The 26190-nt window shown below is 44.1% G+C and overlaps 1 protein-coding gene across 1 annotated transcript; it reads right to left on the bottom strand.

The window, feature by feature from the left end:
- Positions 1–973: 973 nt before the first annotated feature.
- On the bottom strand, positions 974–15767 carry LOC106598731 (crumbs cell polarity complex component 1). The gene is made up of 8 exons (XM_045715017.1): positions 14702–15767; positions 12708–13321; positions 9228–9445; positions 7958–8034; positions 6794–7769; positions 6536–6577; positions 6225–6347; positions 974–1708 (listed from the first exon to the last, which is right to left on the bottom strand). Exons 1-8 carry the CDS (start codon positions 15765–15767, stop codon positions 1450–1452), a joined length of 3375 nt encoding a protein of 1124 aa, XP_045570973.1. The 3' UTR covers positions 974–1449.
- Between the last annotated feature and the right edge of the window lie 10423 nt (positions 15768–26190).

Genomic DNA, 26190 nt, shown 5'->3' with positions numbered 1-26190 from the left:
GCTAATTGACATCATTTCAGTCAATTGGAGGTGTACCTGTGGATGTATTTCAAGGCCTACTTTCAAACTCAGTGCCTCTTTGCTTGACATCATGGAAAAATAAAAATAAATCAGCCAAGACCTCAGAAAAAATTGTAGACCTCCACAAGTCTGGTTCATCCTTGGAAGCAATTTCCAAATGCCTGGAGGTACCATGTTCATCTGTACAAACATCAGTACGCAAGTATAAACACCATGGGACCACGCAGCCGTCATACCACTCAGGAAGGAGACGCGTTTTGTCTCCGAGGGATGAACGTACTTCGGTGTGAAAGTGCAAATCAATCCCAGAACAACAGCAAAGGACCTTATGAAGATGCTGGAGGAAACAGGTACAAAGTATCTATTTCCACAGTAAAACGTCCTATATCGCCATAACCTGAAAGGCCGCTCAGCAAGGAAGAGGCCACTGCTCCAAAACCGCCATAAAAAAGCCAGACTACGGTTTGCAACTGCACAAGGGGACAAAGATCGTACTTTTTGGAGAAATGTCTTCTGGTCTGATGAAACAAAAATAGAACTGTTTGGCCATAATGACCATCCCAACCGTGAAGCACGGGGGTGGTAGCATCATGTTGTTGGGTTGCTTTGCTGCAGGAGGGACTGGTGCACTTCACAAAATAGATGGCATCATGAGGTAGGACAATTATGTGGATATATTGAAGCCACTCAAGACTTCAGCCAGGAAGTTAAAGCTTGGTCGCAAATGGCAATGCAAGGCAATGTTACCAAATACTAATTGAGTGTATGTACAATTCTGACCCACTGGGAATGTAATGAAAGAAATAAAAGCTGAAATAAATCATTCTCTCTACTATTATTCTGACATTTCACATTCTTAAAATAAAGTGGTGATCCTAACTGACCTAAGACAGGGAATATTTACTAGGATTAAATGTCAGGAATTGTGGAAAAACTGAGTTTAAATGTATTTGGCTAAGGTGTATGTAAACTTCCAACTTCAACTGTATGTTATGTCGGAAAACGTCAGTTATAAATGATTCTGTCCTAATTAAAAGCAAGTTATAATCCAATTGGCTTTGATTACATTTCCAATATCCTTGCCCACATGGAAATTATGTAAGAGTAATGTATAGGCCAATTATTTGATGGTCCAACTGCATTCTGTCCCCTATCAATTTTTTAAAACTTTTAGTGCCCGCGAGAACGACATAAGCAAGTAGTCGATTAATGAGACATCTGTTTATGGTCCAATAACATATGTAAATAGTTAAGGTAAGGTTTTTGGGAGGGTAAATGGATCCTAGACCTGTGCATAGGAAGTGGAAGCAACATCTACCCAGAACATTTCATCAACACTTTGTAGCCCATGTTGGTTCCTGATGGCCCTTTGTTATCCATGTTGGCTCTCATGGGCCCCTAGTTGTCCATGTTGGCTCCAATGGGTCGCTAGTCGTCATCTATTTGCAGTTGTCCCCAGTCGATCTCTGGGCCATCGTCGAGGTGTAAGATAAGGTAGGACATGAGCTGGAACATGTATTGGAATTGCACCAGGGCCAGGTACAAGTAGAAGTCGCTGACATCGATCTGGCACTGGTCACCTGAGAAGTTAATCTCACATATACAGTGGAAGTTGTTGACAAGGTTGTGGCAGTAGCCTCCGTATTCACAGGGGCCCGACGCACACTCATCAAAGTCTACCTCACACCTGTTACACACGGGGGATTTAATGAAATATACGTATATATTAGTTATATATTTAACAATAAATATATATTTTAATTATAATAATGACAGTATTATAGACATATACATTGTGTTACGAAACCAACTACCTAGTCAACTGGGTTTGTTACACTCTCTAAGTCTAGGAGTCCTAGGCCTAGCTAAATGGTCTGTAACCTGATTTAATGTGTTCATTTAAAATCAAATCAAATCCGATGTTATTAGTCACATGTGCTGAACACAACAGGTGTAGCGCTTACAGGGAAATGCTATTTTACGAGCCCCTAACCAACAGCGCAGTTTCCAAAAAATATGGATAAGAATAAGAGATAAAAGTAACAAGTAATTAAAGAGCAGCAGTTAAAATTAACAATATATACAGGGGGGGTGGTGCCGGTACAAAGTCAATGTGCGGGGGCACCGGTTAGTTGAGGTAGTATGTGCATGTAAGTAGAGTTATTAAAGTGACTATGCATAAATGACAACAGAGTGGCAGTGGTGTGGGGGGGGGGCAATGCAAATAGTCTGGGTAGCCATTTGACTAGATGCTCAGGAGTCTTATGGCTTGGGGCTAGAAGCTGTTTAGAAGCCTCTTGAACCTAGACTTGGCGCTCCGGTACCGCTTGCCGTGAGAGAACAGTCTATGACTAGGGTAGCTGGAGTCTTGACAATTTTTAGCACCTTCCTCTGACACCACCTGGTATAGAGGTCCTGGATGGCAGGAAGCTTGGCCCTAGTGATGTACTGGGCCGTTCGCACTACCCTCTGTAGTGCCTTGTGGTCGGAGGCCGAGCATACCAGGCAGTGATGCAACCAGTCAGGATGCTCTCGATGGTGCAGCTGTAGGACCTTTTGAGGATCTGAGGACCCATGCCAAATCTTTTCAGTCTCCTGAGGGGGAATAGGTTTTGGCTAGCTAGTTGGTTTTGTCATGCCCGCTTCACGACTGTCTTGGTGAGCTTGGACCATGTTAGTTTGTTGGTGATGTGGACACCAAGGAACTTGAATCTCTCAACCTGCTCCACTACAGCCCCGTCGATGAGAATGGGGGCGTGCTTGGTCCTCCTTTTCCTGTAGTCCACAATCATCTCCTTCGTCTTGATCAGGTTGAGGGAGAGGTTGTTGTCCTGGCACCACACGGCCAGGTCTCTGACCTCCTTCCTATAGGCTGTCTCATTGTTGTCCGTGATCATGCCTACCACTGTTGTGTCATCAGCAAATTTGGAGTCGTTGGAGTCGTGCATAGCCTTGCAGTCATGAGTGAACAGGGAGTGCAGGAGGGGGCTGAGCACGCACCCCTGAGTGGCCCCTGTGTTGAGGATCAGTGTGGCGGATGTGTTGTTACCTACCCTTACCACCTGGGGGCGGCCTGTCGGGAAGTCCAGGATCCAGTTGCAGAGGGAGGTGTTTGGTCCCAGGGTCCTTAGCTTATTGATGAGCTTTGAGGGCACTATGGTGTTGAACGCTGAGCTTTAGTCAGTGAATAGCATTCTCACATAGGTGTTCCTTTTGTCCAGGTGGGAAAGGGCAATGTGGAGTGAAATAGAGATTGCATAATCTGTGGATCTGTTGGGGCAGTATGCAAATTGAAGTGGGTCTAGGGTTTCTGGGATGATGGTGTTGATGTGAGCCATGACCAGCCTTTCAAAGCACTTCATGGCTACAGACATGAGTGCTATGGGTCAGTAGTCATTTAGGCAGGTTACCTTGGTGTTCTTGGGCACAGGCACTATGGTGGTCTGCTTAAAACATGTTGGTATTACAGACTCGGACAGGGAGAGATTGAAAATGTCAGTGAAGACACTTGCTAGTTGGTCAGCGCATGCTCGCAGCACATGTCCTGGTAATTTGTCTGGCCCTGCGACGTTGTCAATGTTGACCTGTCTAAAGGTGTTACTCACATCGGCTGCGGAGAGTGTGATCACACAGTCTTCCGGTACAGCTGGTGCTCTCATGCATGTTTCAGTGTTATTTGCCCCGAAGCGAGCATAGAAGTAGTTTAGCTCGTCTGGTAGGCTCGTGTCACTGGGCAGCTCTCAGCTGTGCTTCCCTTTGTAGCCTGTAATGTTTTGCAAGCCCTGCCACATCCAACGAGCATCAGAGCCGGTATAGTATGACTCGATCTTAGTCCTGTATTGACACTTTGCCTGTTTGATGGTTCGTCGGAGGGCATAGAGGGATTTCTTATAAGCTTCCGGGTTAGAGTCCCGCTCCTTGTAAGCGGTAGCTCTAGCCTTTAGCTGAGTGTGGATGCTGCCTGTAATCCATGGCTTCTGGTTGGGGTATGTACGTACGGTCACTGTGGGGACGACGTCATCAATGCACTTATTGATGAAGCCAATGACAGATGTGGTGTACTCCTCAATGCCATTGGAGGAATCACGGAACATATTCCAGTCTGTGCTAGCAAAACAGTCCTGTAGCTTAGCAATTGCTTCATCCGACCACTTTTTTTTTATATCTAGTCACTGGTGCTTCCTGCTTAAATTTTTGCTTCTAAGCAGGAATCAGGAGGATGGAATTATAGTCAGATTTGCCAATGGGAATGCGAGCTTTGTATGCATCTCTGTGTGTGGAGTATAGGTGGTCCAGAGTTCTTTTCACTCTGGTTGCACATTTAACACGCTGATAAAAATTTGGTACAACTGATTTAAGTTTCCCTGCATTAAAGTCCCCGGCTACTAGGAGCGCCGCCTCTGGGTGAGTGTTTTCTTGTTTGCTTATAGCGGAATACAGCTCATTCATGCTATCTTAGTGCCAACTTCTGACTGAGGTGGTATGTAAACAGCTACGAAGAATACAAATGAGATCTCTCTTGGTAGGTAGTGTGGTCTACAGCTTATCATGATATACTCAACCTCAGGTGAGCAATAGCTCGAGACTTCCTTAGATTTAGTGCACCAGCTGTTATTTACAAAAATACATAGTCCGCCGCCCCTTGTCTTACCAGATGCCGTTGTTCTATCCTGCCAGTACATCGTATAACCAGCCAGCTGTATGTTGATATTGTCGTCGTTCAGCCTCGACTCCATGAAGAATAAGATGTTACAGTTTTTAATGTCCCGTTGGTAGTTTAATCTTCTCCGTAACTCGTCGATTTTATTGCCCAAAGATTGCACGTTTACTAGCAGAATTGCGGGAAGTGGGGGTTTATTCGATCGCCTTCGAATTCTCAGCAGGCACCCCACTTTCCGGCCTCTCTTTCTCCCCCTCCTCTTCACGCAGATCATGGGGGTTGGGGCCTGTTCCCAAGGGAGCCGTATATCCTCCGCCTCGGGCTCTTCAGAGTCGTGAAAGAAGAAAAAGGATTCTGCTAGTCCGTGGTGAGTAATCGCAGTCTTGATGTCTAGAAGTTATTTTCGGTCATAAGAGACGGTAGTGGCAACATTATGTACAAAATGAGTAAAAAAGAAGTTAAAAACGAACAAAAAAACACAATCAGTTGGTGGCACGTAAAACATCTGCCTTCTGCTCCGTCACCATTTTCTTGTGTGTAGATTTATGAGAGAAGTCAGAGTATGTGGACTGTGTTGTATGCATTTGCCTCCAGGAGACAGAAACCTTACCTAGGTCCTGGGCCTCCTCCATCCTGACTCCTGGGTCGGCCAGCCCAAGCGGGCTATTGAATTGTTAAATTCATGGTGACAAAATAAATATGTACAAAAAACAAACACTAACCCAAAACAAACACTGGCAGCCCAAGAGGCTTCTGGACACTTCTCTCTTACTGTTTGCTGATCATTTTTAATTACCCACACCTGTGCACTTATCAAGGCTGGGCACAGCATCTGCAGTCGGTTGCTGCTGCCACCTAGGGATTATGTGTGGAAGTGGTAGTGTGCTGTCTATCTATGCTAATACTTAACCACGCCCCCATATAATAACAATTGGTACAATCATTTTTCTTCTTCATTCACGTGGTATACTGAGTAGCAATTTTGTTTTATTTCCTGTTGCTTTATGACTCTAAAACCTAATTAAAATTAACATATTTGATCATTAATATTCTATCTAAATCTTCAAGGGAGAGGGAGTTGACAGTTTATGTTTTTTGTTTACCATGGTGATATCAATATATTTTGTTTAAATCTATCAAAAGTAGAGAACTTTCCGGATCCCGAGTTGTCTTGTTACACTATATGTAAACATGAAATTAAGAAAGTTGACCCTGCTCATTCCTCAATAATTTAGGATTTTTGAAAAATCTGATGGAGTTTACCAAACCTTGGGACACATCTTTAAGGAGTCACAGTTTTAAGATACATATCCTTTGAAGTCACAGAGGGTTATTCCAATAAACTACATGAGATCCGTTTTCAGATCCAAGTTTCTAACATTTTGAGTTTCCGAGGTTGAAATTGGAATCCTTTGCTTAGGACAAGGATTGTCCAGATTTTCAAGAATGCCTGAATTACATAGTAAGTACACTTAGGTTTCATTGAGATTCATTGACACAAGTATTTACTACAGATTTACTATAGTTTATAGTCATGGCTTACCATTGCCCTATAAAACCGGGCAGACAGTCACAGGTGTAGTCTTGCTTAGAGCAGTTCCCCCCATTGAAGCAGCTGTAGTTCCATCTGTCTCCAGGACACACGGACGTGGGCAGGTTGGGGTATCTAGAGTTCAGCGACACAAACATACAAGCATCAGTTACCTGACAGTTAGGAGTTTGATAGCTGGCAAAATAGCTCAAACAGAATTGTTAGTTGATTAAGTTGATGTGTCTAATCACCACAGATATGAGCTAGTCTTGGCTTGAGAGGATAGGATTTAAAATTACTTGAAAGAACTTGAAATAACTTACGGTATCTTTTCAATGTACCATGGGACTTCTGGCACATTTTCACTAAAAGAGAATGATTAATCAGGTATCCATTTGTGTTCATATCACCCTTGACATATGACATATGCAATAACTCATACACAATTGAGTTATAGCTTTGGATTGTTAGGTTAAGTTCTTGCAGATTTGTTTTGGGATTTTTTTCTATTTTCTTTAAGTTAAATTAGGGTTAGGTTGGGTTAAGGTTGGTGGGGAATATGGGAAGCGTTTGAGACTTACTCGCAGAAGGGCCCGGTCATGTTCCTGGGGCAGTGGCAGGCGTAGTTCAGGAGGCCTCTGAGACAGGTGGCCCCCGGGCCACACCTGTTGTTCTCACACGTATCCACGTCCTTCTCACACCTGGTCCCCCCATACCCCGGCTCACATGCACATACATATCCCTCCCCCAACACACTGCAGTTGCCATGGACACAGGCCTTGACGGCGCAGGTGTCCACGTCATTCTGGCATTGTGGCCCCATCCACTCAGGAGGGCACCTGCAGAGGTAGAGGTCAAAGAGATCCTCACACACCCCCTGGTTTAGACAGGGGTTCGGCGTGCACACACTAGCCCCCCGGCAGCCATATAGGGGGGTGGCGGCACCGGGGTTCCTCACAAACTGCCCCTCTTGGGGCCTGGGAAGGTTCAGGTCAGTATCTCCATAGTAGGGCAGCGGTAGCCCCCCGATCTGGACAGGGCCCAGACATCCATCCAAATTCCCCCCAGCCTCTGGCCCCAGACCTCCCAGGAGGATGTCCACTCCCTCCCTGAGGAAGGCCAGGCTCCCAGAGGCGACCTCGGACACAACATGCTCCTCCTCTACTCCATCTCTTCCCCCATCCAGGACCATGATCCACCTGGAGGTCTGTAGATCCGGGGCTTCCATTGAGAGCTCCACCATGTGCCACTGGCCGTCACTGACAAGGCCCCGGCTCTGGGCAGTGAGCTTGGGGGAGGCCTCGCCACCACCGGCCTGTAGTTCCAGCAGGAGGTGAGAGTCCTGGAGGGAGATGGTGATGAACTCAGAGCCTTTCTCGGTGTGTAGGAGGGTGGCGTCCGTTTGTCTCGTTCGCACACTGAGGAGGACGCTGCTGAGGTGGTTCCTGATCTTCCCGTTGCCTCTGTAGGCCAGTATGCTGTCATTCCGGAGGGTCACGTTGGACACACCTGGAATGCAAAACAGAAGAGGCTTAAAACAACGAAATCTGTAATATCCTCAGTGGCACAAGAAGCAACCAAAAATCAACGAGAGAGATGGGGCAAGTGGAATGTTCAACATTTTGGGCTAAAACACATTTAAGTAACTGAGTCATTAAAGGTTGCCCCCATCTCTCCCATTGATTTGTGGTTAGCCTTGGGTAAAGTTACTGAAGTTAACGGTGGCTGTTTAAAGAAATCCACACCATGGATTACAGTCTCTCCTAGCCCATAGACTACTTTCAGGGTAAGGAACCATATTGAGTCCTTATCCTTTAATTGCCTATTGAACAAACAGGAGCATTACTTGAAAAAATTCTGGTGCCTAAACCTCTTGAATCATGTGGCGGTATGGTTAATCTGGGGGGATAAACTTGGCTCATGGGAATTCTCTGTTGGGCTTCTCCTTCTGCCCTAAGTCTACTGTATTTACCTTTATTCTAGTTAAGCCCTCAGATAAGGAAACGCAGGGAGGATAATCAACATTCCATTCAGTGGATACACACTGAATAGGCCGACATACTAGTCTACTCTATATAAAATACGCCAAAAACAGAGAAGCAATTGCTACATGTCTATGTTTCCCTGGCCTCTCTTCAAGAACCCCCAGCCAGTTCCATGTATCTATTTAAGTACAGTGAACTTAATTCAACTAATTAAGCAGACCTGATTCAACTTATCAAGCAGACTGGATTCAGCTAATGAAGGGCTTGATGATTAGTGAACTACCGGTAATTGAATCAGGTGCACTGATACTGGATTAGGTCAAATACACTACATGACCAAAAGTATGTGGGCACCTGCTCGTCGAACATCTCATTCCAAAATCCTGGGCATTAATATGGAGTTGATCCCCCTTTGCTGCTATAACAGCCTCCACTCTTCTGGGAAGGCTTTCCACTAGATGTTGGAACATTTCTGTGGGGACTTGCTTCCATTCAGCCACAAGAGCATTAGTGAGGTTGTGCACTGATGTTGGGCGATTAGGTCTGGCTCGCAGTCGGTGTTCCAATTCATCCCAAAGGTGTTAGATGGGGTTGAGGTCAGGGCTCTGCACAGGCCAGTCAAGTTCCACTTTGTGGCTCAGCTGTTGTTACTGCTAGATGTTTCCACTTCACAATAACAGCACTTACAGTTGACCGGAGCAGCCCCAGCAGGGCAGAAATTTGACGAACTGACTTGTTGGAAAGGTGGAATCCTATGACGGTGCCACATTGAAAATCACTGTTCTTCAGAAAGGCCATTCTACTGCCAATGTTTCTCTATGGAGATTGTATGGCTGTGTGCTCGATTTTATACACCTGTCAGCAACGGGTGTGGCTGAAATAGCCGAATCCACTAATTTAAAGGGGTGTCCACATACTTTTGTAAATGTAGTGTAACTGGACCTTGCAGGCGGTATTAAAGGAGAGGTTTGAGAAACATTGATATGAGTAATAGTGAAATTTGACTTTTGATTTCTGCAGAATGGATTACATTGCTTGGTTGATAATCTCTTCAGAAAGGGGTTCCCGAACTAGGAACTCACACTCAAAGCCCTGTGAGAGGGTCTGGCAGGCTGCGGTCGAAGGGCACGGAGACAGCTCACACCACTTGACCGCCTCACAGCGCCGCCCTGCAATGTTGGGTGGGCAATTGCAGATAAAGTCGTCCCACATGGAGTAGCACACTCCGCCGTTCAGACATGGGATGTTCTGGAGGAGACAAATAATAACTCTGTCAAGCAGTTGACTTTGTCATGGTGGGGCAACTGTTATGTCATGGGGCAACTGTGTTGTCATGGGGAAGTTGTGCAGAGTCATTGGGCAACTACAGTTGAAGTCAGAAGTTTGCATACACCTTAGCCAAATAGATTTAAACTCAGTTTTTCACAATTCCTGACATTTAATCCTAGTAATAATTCCCTGTCTTAGGTCAGTTAGGATCACCACTTTATTTTAAGAATGTGAAATGTCAGAATAATAGTAGAGAGAATGATTTATTTCAGCTTTTATTTCTTTCATCACATTCCCAGTGGGTCAGAATTTTACATACACTCAATTAGTATTTGGTAGCATTGCCTTTAAATTGTTTAACTTGGGTCAAACGTTTCGGGTAGCCTTCCACAAGCTTCCCACAATAAGTTGGGTGAATTTTGGCCCATTCCTCCTGATAGAGCTTGTTTAACTGAATCAGGTTTGTAGGCCTCCTTGTTCGCACACGCTTTTTCAGTTCTGCCCACAAATTTTCTATAGGATTGAGGTAAAGGCTTTGTGATGGCCACTCCAATACCTTGACTTTGTTGTCCTTAAGCCGTTTTGCCACAACTTTGGATGTATGTTTGGGGTCACTGTCTATTTGGAAGACCCATTTGCGACCAAGCTTTAACTTCCTGACTGATGTCTTGAGATGTTGCTTCAATATATCCACATCATTTTCCTACCTCATGATGCCATCTATTTTGTGAACTGCACCAGTCCCTCCTGCAGCAAAGCACCAACACAACATGATGCTACCGCCCCCGTGATTCACGGTTGGGACGGTGTTCTTCGGCTTGCAAGCCTCCCCCTTTTTCCTCCAAACATAACGATGGTCATTACAGCCAAACAGCTCTATTTTTGTTTCACCAGACCACATTTCTCCAAAAAGTACGATCTTTGTCCCCTTGTGCAGTTGCAAACCGTAGTCTGGCTTTTTTATGGCGGTTTTGGAGCAGTGGCTTCTTCCTTGCTGAGCGGCCTTTCAGTTTATGTCGATATAGGACTTGTTTTACTGTGGATATAGATACTTTTGTACATATTTTCTCCAGCATCTTCACAAGGTCCTTTGCTGTTGTTCTGGGATTGATTTGCACTTTTCTCACCAAAGTATGTTCATCTCTAGGAGACAGAACGCGTCTCCTTCCTGAGCGGTATGACGGCTGAGTGGTCCCATGGTGTTTATACTTGCGTACTATTGTTTGTACAGATGAATGTGGTACCTTCAGGCGTTTGGAAATGATGAACCAGACTTGATGAGGTCTACAATTTTTTTCTGAGGTCTTGGCTGATTTATTTTTATTTTGCTATGATGTCAAGCAAAGAGGCACTGAGTTTGAAGGTAGGCCTTGAAATACATCCACAGGTACACCTCCAATTGACTGAAATGATGTCAATTAGCCTATCAGAAACTTCTAAAGCCATGACATAATTTTCTGGAATTTTCCAAGCTGTTCAAAGGCACAGTCAACTTAGTGAATGAAAACTTCTGACCCACTGGAATTGTGATACAGTGAATTATAAGTGAAATAATCTGTCTGTAAACAATTGTTGGAAAAATTACTTGTGTCATGCACAAAGTAGATGTCCTAACCGACTTGCCAAAACTAAGAAATTTGTGGTTAAAAAACGATTTTTAAGGACTCCAACCTAAGTGTATGTAAACTTCCGACTTCAACTGTATGTTGTCAAAGAGAATATACATGCAGAGCTCCAGAAACTGCTTCTCAAATAGAACCCCCTCATCACACTTGTAGGCAATGTCATGGCGACGTTAGCTAGCTTAGATCACGCATGGAAATGAGAGAAAATGAACAACTAAGTAAAGGGTAAGGACCAAGCAGCCAATGAGACAACTGAGTAGGGTGCAAACACTGTAGTAGGGTTTTTATTTTCCCAAACTTTAAATTGTTAACAATGTAAGCGAATTTAAGCCATAAGTTGCATAAAATATTATAAGGTCTGTAAATTAATAAAAGTAAACTTTTCTAAAGCCTCAACTTAAAGTATAACAGAGGTATACATAGCAGTGGAGGAGCAACTCAAATCAAGGGTTAGCTAAAGCCAAAAGCATGACACTCTGAAGGGAATGGCCAGTTCCAAATATACAAGGCAGGTAGGCTGTAAATATACTCATATATGTGCATAGTACATTTTAGCATAATATTTAGAGTTAGGGAAATCCATTTCCCCTACATGCTGGACAGAGGTGGTATCACCCAACACCCCTCCAGATTAAGGGTAATAGAATGTGCCAAGAACACCTAGCCACCAGAAAAGAGCTGCACAAAACCCAAATGGTAAAACGGGGTCATTATTTGAACAAGGCTAAATGTTTGTTGCAAATGAATGTTAAAGTGCACAGGATAGGGACATTTAGCAGTGCGGCTAGGTCACTATAAGGAAGTTATCTTTCACTCTTCATTGACTTCCCAAACCCCAAATCCCAGTATGGTCTGTTTGGTCTGCTTCGCGGGCATCCCAGGAAGTATTGGCTGCTAGGAACTTTGGGTTTATAAACTCAGTGGTGTTGTCATGAGGCAACTGTGGTGTTGTCATGGGGCGACTGTGGTGTTGTCATGGGGCGACTGTGGTGTTGTCATGGGGCAACTGTGGTTTTGTCATGGGGCAACTGTGGTGAGTCATGGGGCAACTGTGGTGTTGTCATGAGGCGACTGTGGTGTTGTCATGAGGCGACTGTGGTGTTGTCATGGGGTGACTGTGGTGAGTCATGGGGCAACTGGCATTGTCATGGGGCAACTGTGGTTTTGTCATGGGGCAACTGTGGTGAGTCATGGGGCAACTGTGGTGGTGTCATGGGGCAACTGTGGTGAGTCATGGGGTAACTGTGGTGAGTCATGGGGCAACTGTGGTGTTGTCATGAGGCAACTGTGGTGTTGTCATGGGGTGACTGTGGTGAGTCATGGGGCAACTGGCATTGTCATGGGGCAACTGTGGTTTTGTCATGGGGCAACTGTGGTGAGTCATGGGGCAACTGTGGTGGTGTCATGGGGCAACTGTGGTGAGTCATGGGGTAACTGTGGTGAGTCATGGGGCAACTGGCATTGTCATGGGGTAACTGTGGTGAGTCATGGGGAAACTGTGGTGAGTCATGGGGTAACTGTGGTGAGTCATGGGGCAACTGTGGTGAGTCATGGGGTAACTGTGGTTTGTCAGTATAGTATGTAGTATATAGTATAGTGTATGTCCAGCTACTCACACTGCAGACGTTGTCACTTGTACATCCCTGTGTGACGTTGACCAGCTCCTCCACGCTGAATGAGGTCACCGGAGTTCCTATGGGAAAGAACTGCAGCTGTTTATTGTTGATTCTCAGGTCCTGGACACAGCCTTTCAGGTAACCCCCGAAGGAGGCCGAGGCTCTCTGGTCAGACAGGCCCCCAACGTAGACCAGGTCCCCTGGCTGAGCCACCACGGGCCAGATGGGAATGGTTCCATGGCTCTGGGCCGACTGGAACAGGGTCACAGAGTCGCCGTCCAGCTGCACCGTCACCAAGTGAAATTGGCCGTCACTGACCACTTTGCTTCCCGCCAGGCTCTCAAAATTGTTCACCTGAACTTTGACCTGGCCGTCATCCAGCCACAGACGGAGGTACTGGCTGGTGCTGTTAGCCAGTACCAGGAGAAGGCCGCTGGGGCGCCGGGTGCGCACAAACATGGATATGGTGATGGTGCCAGAACCCAGGGGATCGTCCAAGGAGAAGACGGCATAGCTTGCTACGTCCTCGTTCCCGAACTTGGCGGTGATGTACTCTGCGTTGATACACAGAGAGAGAGAGTTTAAGAAAAATAAATAAAGTTGCAAACTATGTCCTCCCAATTACTTAATGCATAGATGAAGAACTAACAGAGAGAGATAGTGTCAAAACGCAAAGACAATAGCATGGTTTCCACTACACTCTTAGAAAAAAGGGTTCCAAAACAGTTCTTCAGCTGTCCCATTAGGAGAACACTTTTTGGATCCAGATAGAACCCTTTTAGGCTCCACATGGAACCCTTTTGGATACCATGTAGAACCCTCTGTGGAAAGGGTCCTACGTGGAACCCAAAGGGGTCCTACATGGAACCCAAAATGGTTCTACCTGGAACCAAAAAAAGTTAATCAAAGGGTTTTCCTATGGGGAACCCTTTTCCGGTTATAGAAAGCAAGTTTTTCTAAGAGTGTACCAATCTTCAGTCGGGCCACTGTGTGTTAGTGCCTTCTCTTTTTCCAAAACGATGCTATTGTTTGTTTACTAGTCTGGGTACCAGGATTGGTGTAAATTCCATTTAAACTCAGTCAAGTCATGAAGTAAATTGAAATTCTATTGCTGACATGAAAAGTTTTCAAATCATGAATTGAATTAAACTCATAAAATTAAAATGCAATTGCCCCCAATTTTGACTTGGTACCAGACTATGTTTATGCCACTCATTCAAGCAGCAGGGATGGAATATTGTCAGGTGTGAGCTGGGGCAATCCGGCCCCTGAGGACTAGCGTTGCCCATCCCTGATTCAAGGTGAAGCGGACCCGTATTCAGAACTCGGACCAGTTATTTCCACCTATCACGTTAAAGCGTTGTGGCGGAACTCCTTGGGAACCTCTGTTTTCTGGAAAGTAAAAGCGCTCCCAGTCGGCTCCTTAAACGTTTCCTTAATCCTAAGGCCAGGTGTTATTTGCTCCTCTCTGCCTCTGTGTGTTTGAGTTTGTGTGTGTACGTTCATGCGTGCCTGTGTGTGTGTACCTGTGTGTGTGCATACATGTGTGTGTGTGTGTGTGTGTGTGTGTGTGTGTGTGTGTGTGTGTGTGTGTGTGTGTGTGTGTGTGTGTGTGTGTGTGTACTGTATATGCTATTTTTACTAGTTCTCTAAGCTCCTTTGCAGTCTACCACAGGCTACTTTATCCACCTGTTCGGTGCCACATTACAAATCCAGCCATTCGGATTTTGGAGTGGTTCTGAGGCTGAACTGTTGACCTGTACCTCAGGCCAAAATGACCCGTACCTTCTCGGGTTGACCATTTCCATTGTTCTTGGCTACATTATCCAAGCTTTAGGAGAAGCACATAACCATTGCTCTAATAGAATATGTGGTATTATTGCATTGAAATGACATTCTGAAGCTGTGGCTCTCACATTGTACAGTGTTTCTGCTTTACTATGGTTTTACTGCTACATCTTCAGTGTTTTCAGACAACACTCTCCAGGCCTTACCCTCAGCGCAGTCAGTAGTCCCCTTGTACGGTCTGTAGCACTCGCACACATGGCTCCTCCATCCCTGGTTTATGCAATGCCCCCGGTTCTGACACGGGTTGTCGTCACACTTGTCCTTATCACTGCACCCCGCTGTGACGTTGATCTGAGCCGGCGAGTTGGCGGGGGCAGGCACCACCAGTCGTGACTCCACAAACACGTCCCGAAAGCAGCCCAGGAAGTGGGCAGGCGGGGCAAGTGCGACAGGCGGGTCAGCAGCCTCAGGCGTCCTCTTTCCTGCTACCACACCAGAGCCCCAGCCCAGTCCCACACCTCCTAGGAAGAGGCTGTGACGGACTGAGCCGGACTCAGAGAGGCCGGAGCCTTGCTCCAGTAGGGGGGTCTCGGTGGTTGGGAACTCCTTGGTGCAGCCCACCTCATCACAGGAGGACTGAAGCAATCTGACCCCGCTTCCCTCCGCCTCACTGCCCAGCCAGGCCTCCACTGTGTGCCACTGGCCATCCGACACGCTCGGCGGTAGCTCCAGAACCACTGCCCTTCTTGACTCTTGACCTCTTAGCATGCTGAGGCGTAAGTGGCTGTCGACCAGCTCGATGGTGAGCAGCAGGTTTTCGACCCGGCGCTGGAGGAGGGTGCCGACGGGCCGGTCCGTCCTGAAGCTTAGGGTGACGTTCAGAGGGACTTCAGGGTCCGATATCTGGGTCTCCACGTACATGTAGCCGCTGGTCTCGAAGGAGAAGATGGTGGACGTCTGACACTTGGAGCCGGTGAAGCCCGCGCGGCAGGTGCAGGTGTAGGTGTGGCGGTCGTTCAGGAAGAGGGGAGAGCAGATACTGCCATTCTTGCAGCGGTTGCCGTCGCAGCCCAGGAGGGCAACTGTGCAGTTCTCGCCTCCGTACAGTTGGCCATCTTGGCTCTGTTGAGAGCAGAGGCACCTGTAGCCTCCATGGTGGCTCTCGCAGACTCCACCATTCTGACACGGTAGCAGTTCACATGTGTTAGTGTCCTCCTCACAGATGGCACCTGTGTAGATATGTAAACAATCAGATATCTTTGCGTCCTGCATTAAAATCAGTTTGCAATTCCTTTTTTTTTCTATCTATGTGGAATTAATATGTTATTGATATGAATCCATAATTATTTTTCCTGCATGTGAAATTGGCCATACCAAGAGAATGAAAACATTAATTCAAAAGTTTGGCACATGTCATGCCATTGATTACTAGTTTGTTTTATAAAATCTTTATTTTCCTTTCGAATATATCCACATTTACCTAGTTAATTACACATCTATATCTAGGGAAGTATAACACTAATTTTGCAGATTGGTTGATATATTCACTTGTATTACTTTTCCTATATCAACTAATAAAATAATAACTTTAATTATAGAAATAGATATTTGTAGTTTATTTCGTGACGTTTAGTTTGAACACTATAGAAAGCAAGTCATAAAGAACGTAAAACGGTTGATGAAAATATTAGCGTGATAAAACAATTTGATATTCTCTTTGTAACACTTTTCTGTTCTGTGCCCTGTATAGCCACACAGGAAACCTCACAGAGAACAACAACAACAACAACAACAACAACAAACACACTACGAACAAGAGATGTAAATTACCTGTATAGAGTAACCACGAAATCCAAACATACACGTTGACTCTCAACATGGTCCTTGGCCAGTCCTCCTAATCGGTAGAAATCGGAATATCTGTAAATGACTCCATTGCATTTCACAGAAGTGGTTTGGAAGCCATTACAACGGATATCAGCTTCTTGTGTTTCCCCCATGCATGAATGACTGCCCAGTCCAGTCTAAAGCCGTGATCACTACAAGCTAGATAGCCTATTTGGGATTAAGCTAATGTACTTAAAATGTCTTACAAATGGAATGCTAGCCAAGGAGGAGTTCACAGGACTAATTTGAGCAACAGCAAACATCTCCATTAGTCTAGTAACACGAAGGCTTATATAAGAGACTGGAACCTACCTCACCGATTATGAGCTTTTAAAATGAACTTTCATTTAATTCACGGGAACCCAGTTGAGACCAGTGTCTCATGGTAACCTGAAGACCCCCAAAAATCCATGAATACAACAAAACTAAAACATCCTAACTATAAGACAGCCTATAGTAGGAGGAGTACTGATATAGCCTATAATTCTGTTTAGCAGATGTTATTGTGGGTGTAGCGAAATGTTTTAGTACTTTGATAGTACACTGGTTTCAAAGATTTTGTGAACTGATGTTATGGACACACACACACACACACACACACACACACACACACACACATGTTGGAAGTTAGGGTACCATTCAGTAAAAGCCTTTACAGTATTCTATTAGCATATTAGTTAAGGTAAAAACACAGCCACCTAATACATACTTGCCTACATCAGGGTACTTTGACTCTCTGTTTGAACTTGTTCATTGGTCTCTCTCTCTCCCTGTCTCTCTCTCTCTCTCTCCTCTCGCTCTCTCTCTTTCTCTGTCACTCTCTCCCTTTCTCTCTCTCTCTCTCCTCTCAATTAAATTCAATTAAATTCAAGGGGCTTTATTGGCATGGGAAACATATGTTTACATTGCCAAAGCAAGTGAGGTAGATAATATACAAAAGTGAAATAAACAATAAAAATGAACAGTAAACATTACATTCACAGAAGTTCCAAAAGAATAAAGACATTACAAATGCCATATTATGTATATATACTGTGTTCTCTCCTCTCTCTCTCCTCTCTCTCCTCTTGCTCTCTCTCCTCTTGCTCTCTCTCCTCTCGCTCTCTCCTCTCTCTCTCTCTCTCTCTCTCTCTCTCTCCTCTCGCTCTCTCTCTTTCTCTGTCACTCTCTCCCTGTCTCTCTCTCTCGATCGCTCTCTCTCCTCTTTCTCCTCTCACTCTGTTTTTACTTCACTCTGTGGTCCAACTCATCCCAAACCATCTCAATTGGGTTGAGGTTTGGTGATTGTGGAGGCCAGGTCATCTGATGCAGCACTCTATCACTCTCCTTGGTCAAATAGCCCATACACAGCCTGGAGGTGTGTTTTGGGTCATTGTCCTGTTGAAAAACAAATTATTGTCCCACTAAGCGCAAACCAGATGGGATGGTGTATCGCTGCAGAATGCTGTGGTAGCCATGCTGGTTAAGCATGTCTTGAATTCTGAATAAATCACTGACAGTGTCACCAGCAAAGCACCCCCACACCATCACAACTCCTCCTCCATGCTTCACGGTGGGAACCACACATGCGGAGATCATCCGTTCACCTACTCTGCGTCTCACAAAGACACGGCGATTGGAACCAAAAATCTCAAATTTGGACTCATCAGACCAAAGGACAGATTTCCACCGGTCTAATGTCCATTGCTTGTGTTTCTTGGCCCAAGCAAGTCTCTTCTTATTATCGGTGTCCTTTAGTAGTGGTTTCTTTGCAGCAATTCGACCATGACGAACTGATTCACACAGTCTCCTCTGAACAGTTGATGTTGACATGTGTCTGTTACTTGAACTCTGTGAAGCATTTATTTGGGTTGCAATCTGAGGTGCAGTTAACTCTAATTAACTTATAGTATCCTCTGCATCAGAGATAACTCTGGGTCTTCCTTTCCTGTGGCGGTCCTCATAAGAGACAGTTTCATCATAGAGAAACTTCATAGACAAAAATGGACAGTAGAATGGCCTTACTGAAGAGTTCCCTGACTTTCTCCATCATAGGATGTCACATTTCCAACAGTCAGTTCATCAACTTTCCGCCCTGCTAGAGCTGCCCCGGTCAACTGTAAGTGCTGTTATTGTGAAGTGTAAACATCTAGGAGCAACAGCGGCTCAGCCGCAAAGTGGTAGGCCACACAATCTCAGAGAACCGGACTGCCGATTGATGACGCGCGTAACACGTAAAAATCATCTGTCCTTGGTTGCAACACTCACTACCGAGTTTCAAACTGCCTCTGGAAGCAACGTCAGCACAAGAACTGTTCGTCAGGAGCTTCATGAAATGGGTTTCCATGGCCGAGCAGCCGCACACAAGCCTAAGATCACCATGCACAATGCCAAGTGTTGGCTGGAGTGGTGTAAAGCTCGCCCGCAATTGGACTCTGGAGTAGTGGAAACGCGTTCTCTGGAGTGAAGAATCATGCCATCTGGCAGTCCGATGGAAGAATATGGGTTTTGCTGACGCCAGGGAAACGCTGCCTGCCCCAATGCATAGTGCCAACTGTAAAGTTTGGTGAAGGAGGAATAATGGTCTGAGGCTGTTTTTCATGGTTTGGTCTACACCCCTTAGTTCCAGTGAAGGGGAATCTTAATGCTACAGCATACAATGACATTCTAGACGATTCTGTGCTTCCAATTTTGTGGCAACAGTTTGGGGAAGGCCCTTTCCTATTTCAACATGACAATGCCCCTGTGCACAAAGAGGAGGTCCATACAGAAATGGTTTGTCGAGATCGGAGTGGAAGAACTTGACTGGCCTGCACAAAGCCCTGACCTCAACCCCATCGAAAACCTTTGGGATGAATTGGAATGCAGACTGCGAGGCAGGCCTAATCACCCAACATCAGTGCCGACCTCAGTAATGCTGTTGTGGCTGAATGGAAGCAAGTTCCCGCAGCAATGTTCCAACATCTAGTGGAAAGCCTTCCCAGAAAAGTGGAGGCTGTTATAGCAGCAAAGGGGAGTCCAACTCCATATTAATTCCCATGATTTTCAAATGAGATGTTCGATGAGCAGGTCTCCACATACTTTTGGTCATGTAGTGTATATCACAAATTCCAATTCATACAATCTGTTATGAATTGCAATTCGTACAATATGTTACGAATTTGCTAAATGTACAATATGTTATGAATGTGCAAAACTTCTGATATGTTACGAATTCCAACTTGTTGTTGGTAACGTTAGCTAGGTGGTTTGGTGACTAACATTAACGTTAGCTAGCTGGATAATGTTAGTTAGGCTAGGGGTTAAGGTTAAGGTTAGGAGTGAGGTTAAATGGTTAATTAAGGTTAAGATTAGGGGAAGGGTTGGCTAATTGTGGCTGGGACAGCGGATTGTCCCGGGTTTGTGGCTGTCTAGATCCCTGCTGTTTGTTGTTCTCAATTTTCCCGGTGACCTGCCCTGTCTGGAACTGTGAGGAGTAACAGCCTAACATACGTTACTAGCTACCATGACAAAGACCAAAGCCGTCGGGGGTACCGTTGAGGACAGTGCCAGTGGTGTCTCTCTATCACATGTGAAGGATCTTTTAAACGAACAAAAAGAGACCTATAAGCAGTTGTTACAACAAGAAATTAGTTTCAAGTGTTTTGTCCAAATACTCGTGGATTCTACTAATTAAAGAATGGACGACCTGGCCAGAGAGGTCCCGGATCTGAAGAACAGTTTGCAGTTCTCCCAGGGTCAGCTCGACGAGTTGAAACAGGAGAACGGCAAGATGACAGCAATCTGTAAGTCATTGAGAGAGGACATCAGTTCTGTATGTGAATCCATGATAACAATGACAAATAAATCAGACTATCTCGAGGGACAATCAAGGCAAAACAACATGGTTGTGGACGGAATTGCAGAATCTCCACATGAGACCTGGATGGAGTCTGAGGACACAGTGAAGGAAATGATCTCTGAGAAATTGAAGATGGACCACAGGAATATTGAGGTGGAGCGCGCCCACAGGATTGGAAAACCCACCATTGGCCCAGGTGATAAGCCCAGGCCGATAGTGGTCAAGTTCCTGAGGTTCAAGGACAAGGTAGATGTTCTGGAAGGGGCCAAGAACTTGAGAGGAATGTATATCTTCCTCAACTAGGACTATCCTGAAGCTGTGTGCCAGAAGAGGAAAGAACTGATCCCAGCAATGAAAGCTGCCAGAGTGCTTGGTGACATTGCGTACATCCGCTACGACAGATTCATTGTCCACCCTCCCTCCCAGAAGCCTGGAAGGGATGAGAGAGCCAAGCCTATGGGTTCGTAGCCTCAACCCCGCAGCACGCACACACACCAACTGATTAATGGACTGCTGAATGTATAATTTTTTCTCTTACTTTGTATGCTCTTCTCACGACTTCCGGCAAAGTCGGTCCCTCTCCTTGTTCGGGCGGCGTTGTCTTCTAGCCATCGCCGCTCCACCTTTCATTTTCCATTTATTTTGTCTTGTTTTCCTGCACACCTGGTTTACGTCTCCTCATAATTACTATGTGTATTTAGCCCTCTGTTCCCTCCATGTCTGTGCGGGGTATTGTTTATTGTCGAGGTTGGCACGCTTCCGGCTGGTTTGCGTCGGGTTTTGTTTTGTACCTGTGCTTTGTGGCAGCCAGTACTTTGTACTTGGTTGTGATACTTTGCCTCACTTGTTCTTTGGGCATGTGTTTTTGTGATGCGGTTGCGTTCTGTTCCAAACATTGCCTCAGTAAAGTGCTTTGTCCACTCATCTCTGCTCTCCTGCGCCTGACTTCTATGCACAAGCTACACCCATCGTTGATAACTCTTTTCAATATTATGTCTATCTCTGATAAGCTACCCAGGAAAGGGCTGAAAATAGACCATATTAATATAGGTAGCCTTAGAAATAAGGTTCATGAAATCAATAACTTACTAACGTCAGATAAAATTCATATATTAGCCATTTCTGAGACTCACTTAGATAATTCACTTGATGATACATTAGTAGCAATACAAGGACATAACATTTATAGAAGAGACAGAAATGCTTATGGAGGAGGAGTTGCTGTATATATTGAGAGCCATATCCCTGTATGTCAAGTGTTATTGAAGTGTTGTGGTTGCAGGTTCACTTGGCACATCTAAAGCCTTTTCTTTTGGGGTATTGCTATAGGCCACCAAGTGCTAACAGTCAGTATCTAAATGAAATGTGTGAAATGCTTGACAGTGTATGTGATGTTAAGAGAGAGGTCTAATTTCTTGGGGACCTGAAAAATGACTGGTTTTCATCAAGCTGTCCGCTCAAAAGGAAGCTTCTTACTGTGACCAGTCCCTGTAATCTGGTTCAGGTTATTAATCAACCTACCAGGGTGTTTACAAACACTACAGGAACAACATCATCTACATGTATCGATCACATTTTTACTAATGCTGTAGAACTTTGTTCTAAAGCTACAGTTGAAGTCAGAAGTTTACATACACTTAGGTTGGTGTCATTAAAATTCGTTGTTCAACCACTCCACAAATTTCTTGTTAACAAACTATAGTTTTGGTAAGTCGATTAGGACAGCTACTTTGTGCATGACACAAGTACTTTTTCGAACAATTGTTTACAGACAGATTATTTCACTTATCATTCACTGTATTACAATTCCAGTGGGTCAGAAGTTTACATACACTAAGTTGACTGTGCCTTTAAACAGCTTGGAAAATTCCAGAAAATGATGTCATGGCTTTAGAAGCTTCTGATAGGCTAATTGACATAATTTGAGTCAATTGGAGGTGTACCTGTGGATGTATTTCAAGGCCTACCTTCAAACGCAGTGCCTCTTTGGTTGACATCATGGGAAAATCAAAAGAAATCAGCCAAGACCTCAGAAGAAAAAAAAATTCTAGACCTCCACAAGTCTGGTTCATCCTTGGGAGCAATTTCCAAATGCCTGAAGGTACCACGTTCATCTGTACAAACAATAGTATGCAAGTATAAACACCATGGGACCACACAGCCATCATACCGCTTAGGAAGAAGTTGGACTTTGAAGATGCTGGAGGAACCAGGTACAAAAGTATCTATATCCACAGTAAAATGAGTCCTATATCAACATAACCTGAAAGGCCACTCAGCAAGGAAGAAGCCACTGCTCCAAAACCACCATAAAAAAGCCTGACAACGGTTTGCAACTGCACAAGGGGACAAAGATTGTACTTTTTGGAGAAATGTCCTCTGGTCTGATGAAACAAAAATAGAACTGATTGACCATAAGGACCATCTCTTTGTTTGGAGAAAAAAGGGGAGGCTTGCAAGCCGAGGTACACCATCCCAACCGTGAAGCACGGGGTTGGCAGGATCATGTTGTGGGGGTGCTTTGCTGCGGGAGGGACTGGTGCACTTCACAAAATAAATGGCATCATGAGGTAGGACAATTATGAGGATATATTGAAGCAACATCTCAAGACATCAGTCAGGAATTTAAAGCTTGGTCGCAAATGGGTCTTCCAAATGGACAAAACCCCAAGCATACTTCCTGTAACGCGTGTCGTGTGTGGAGGACCAAGACGCAACAGGGAAGTGTATACTCATCTTCTTTTTAATATTGAAGAAGGAGAAACAAATGAAACAAGTTTACAATTAACGGAAACGACACTAACAGTTCTGTCAGGTGATAAGCACAAAACAGAATACAACTACCCACAATCCACAATACAAACAAACCCCTAATTATAGGACCTTCAATCAGAAGCAACGAGGAGCCGCTGCTTCCAATTGAAGGTCAAGAACAAAACTGCACATAGAAACAGAGTGACTAGAATAAACCTAGAAAATGCCCTAACATAGAACATATACCAAAACTCTAGACACCCTAATCAAACACCCCTTGTCTATACACATAGACTAACAATCCCCAAAACATATAAACAAAATACCCCCTGCCACGTCCTGACCATACTAAACACTAACAAATAACACCTTTACAGGTCAGAATGTGACACTTCCAAAGTTGTGGCAAAATAGCTTAAGGACAACAAAGTCAAGGTATTGGAGTGGCCATCACAAAGCCCTGACCTCAATCCTATAGAAAGTATGTGGGCAGAACTGAAAAAGCGTGTGCGAGTAAGGAGACCTACAAACCTGACTCAGTTACACCAGCTCTGTCAGGTGGAATGGGTCAAAATTCACCCAATTTATTGTGGGAAGCTTGTGGAAGGCTACCCAAAATGTTTGACCCAAGTTAAACAATTTAAAGGCAATGCTACTAAATACTAATTGAGTGTATGTAAAATTCTGACCCACTGTGATGAAAGAAATAAAAGCTGAAATAAATCATTCTCTCTACTATTATTCTGACATTTCACATTCTTAAAATAAAGTGGTGATCCTAACTGACCTAAAACAGGTACTAGGAATTGTGAAAAACTGAGTTTAAATGTATTTGGCTAAGGTGTATATAAACTTCCGATTTCAACTGTATATCCGTACCCATTGGATGCAGTGATCACAATATTGTGGCTATATCCAGGAAAGCCAAAGTTCCAACAGCTGGACCTAAAATTGTGTATAAGAGATCATACAAAAGATTTTGCTGGATGATGTGTGGATGATGTTAAAAATATTTGTTGGTCTGATGTGATTTATGAGGAGCATCCAGACTCTGCACTTGATGAATTGATGAAATTGCTTCTTCCAATTATTGATAAACATGCACCTGTTAAGAAACTGACTGTTAGAACAGTTCAAGGCTCCATGGATTGAGGAGGAATTGAAAAACTGTATGGTTGAAAGAGATGGGGCAAAAGGAGTGGCTAATAAGTCTGACTGGCTTACTTACTGCAAATTTAGAAATTATGTGACTAAACTCAACAAAAAGAAGAATAAACTTTATTATGAAGCCAAGATCAATGACATAAAGAATGATGGAAAAAAACTTGAGTATTTTAAATGAAATTATGGGCAGAAAGACAAATTCAACTCCATCTTTCATTGAATCAGATGGCTTATTCATCACAAAACCATTTGATGTTGCCAATTAATTTAATGATTATTTCATTGGCAAAGTGGGCAAACTTAGGTAGGAAATGCCCACGACAAACAGTGAGCAATTATATTCATGCATAAAAAAAAACAAATAATGAAAGAAAAGCAGTGCAAGTTTGAATTTTGTAAAGTTAGTGTGGGAGAGGTAGAAACATAATTGTTAACGATCAATAATGACAAACCTCCTGGCATTGACAACATAAATGGAAAGCTACTGAGGATGGTAGCTAACTCTATAGCCACTCCTATCTGTCATATTTTTGTCTGAGCCGAGAGGAAAATCTTTGTCCTCAGGCCTGGAGGGAAGTTAAAGTCATTCCGCTACCCAAGAGTGGTAAAGCGGCCTTTACTGGTTCTAACAGCAGACCTATAAGCTTGCTGCCAGCTCTTAGCAAACTGTTGGAGAAAATTGTGTTTGACCAAATGCAATGCTATTTCTCTGTAAACAAATTAACAACAGACTTTCAGCATGCTTATAGAGAAGGGCACTCAACATGTACTGCACTGACACAAATGACTGATGATTGGTTGAAAGAAATTGATAATAATAAGATTGTGGGAGCTGTACTGTTAGATTTCAGTGCAGCCTTTGATATTACTGACCATAAACTGTTGTTGAAAAAACTTTAAGTGCTATGACTTTTCAACCTCTGCCATATCATGGACTCAGAGCTATCTATCTAATAGAACTCAAAGGGTTTTCTTTAATGGAAGCGTCTCTAATGTCAAACATGTAAAGTGTGGTGTACAGCAGGGCAGCTCTCTAGGCCCTTCTACTTTTACCAGAGTGACTGGCATTCCAGCTACAATAGTCATTTACAACATTAACAATGTCTACACTGTATTTCAGATCAATTTGATGTTATTTTAATGGACAGAAAATGTGCTTTTCTTTCAAAAACAAGGACATTTCTATGTGACCCCAAACTTTTGAATGGTAGTGTATGTGTTAGGGGGAAAAAAACAAAGGAGATGGTTAAAAGAGACATTGAATGTAGTTTTTTCTGTTTATGGGCTTACTTGTTGATTAGCCATACACTGAGCAGTTATTAGGTTTAAGATGAAACTGTAGTGTTTAACATTATAGTTACAGGTACTGGTCATCTCTGTATACCTGTCGCAAGACCCACTGGTTGATGTTTATTTATAAAACCCTCTTAGGACTCACTCCCCCCTATATGAGATATCTACTGCAGCCCTTATCCTCCACATACAACACCCATTCTGCCAGTCACCTTCTGTTAAAGGTCCTCAAAGCACACACATCCCTGGGTCGCTCATCTTTTCAGTTCGCTGCAGCTAGCGACTGGAACGAGCTGCAACAAACACTCAAACTGGACAGTTTTGTCTCTTCATTCAAAGACTCAATCATGGACACTCTTACTGACAGTTGTGGCTGCTTTGCGTGATGTATTGTTGACTCTACTTTCTTGCCCTTTTGTGCTGTTGTCTGTGCCCAATAATGTTTGTACCATGTTTTTTTCTGCTACCATGTTGTTCTGCTACCATGTTGTGTTTCTACCATGCTGTGTTGTCATGTGTTGCTGCCATGCTATGTTGTTGTCTTAGGTCTCTCTTTATGTAATGTTGTGTTGTCTTTCTTGTCGGTCGTGATGTGTGTTTTGCCCTAAATTTTAATATTTTTATCCCAGCCCCTTCCCGGCAGGAGGCCTTTTGCCTTTTGGTAGGCCGTCATTGTAAATGAGAATTTGTTCTTAACTGACTTGCTTTAGTTAAATAAAGGTTAAATAAAAAATAACATTTGTTTTTAGAAGATCAGAAGGTACTTTATGGGTTATT

The sequence above is a fragment of the Salmo salar genome, chromosome ssa03 (assembly GCF_905237065.1).
Source record: "Salmo salar chromosome ssa03, Ssal_v3.1, whole genome shotgun sequence".
Taxonomy (NCBI): domain Eukaryota; kingdom Metazoa; phylum Chordata; class Actinopteri; order Salmoniformes; family Salmonidae; genus Salmo; species Salmo salar.
This window is presented reverse-complemented; position numbering and strand designations above follow the sequence as displayed.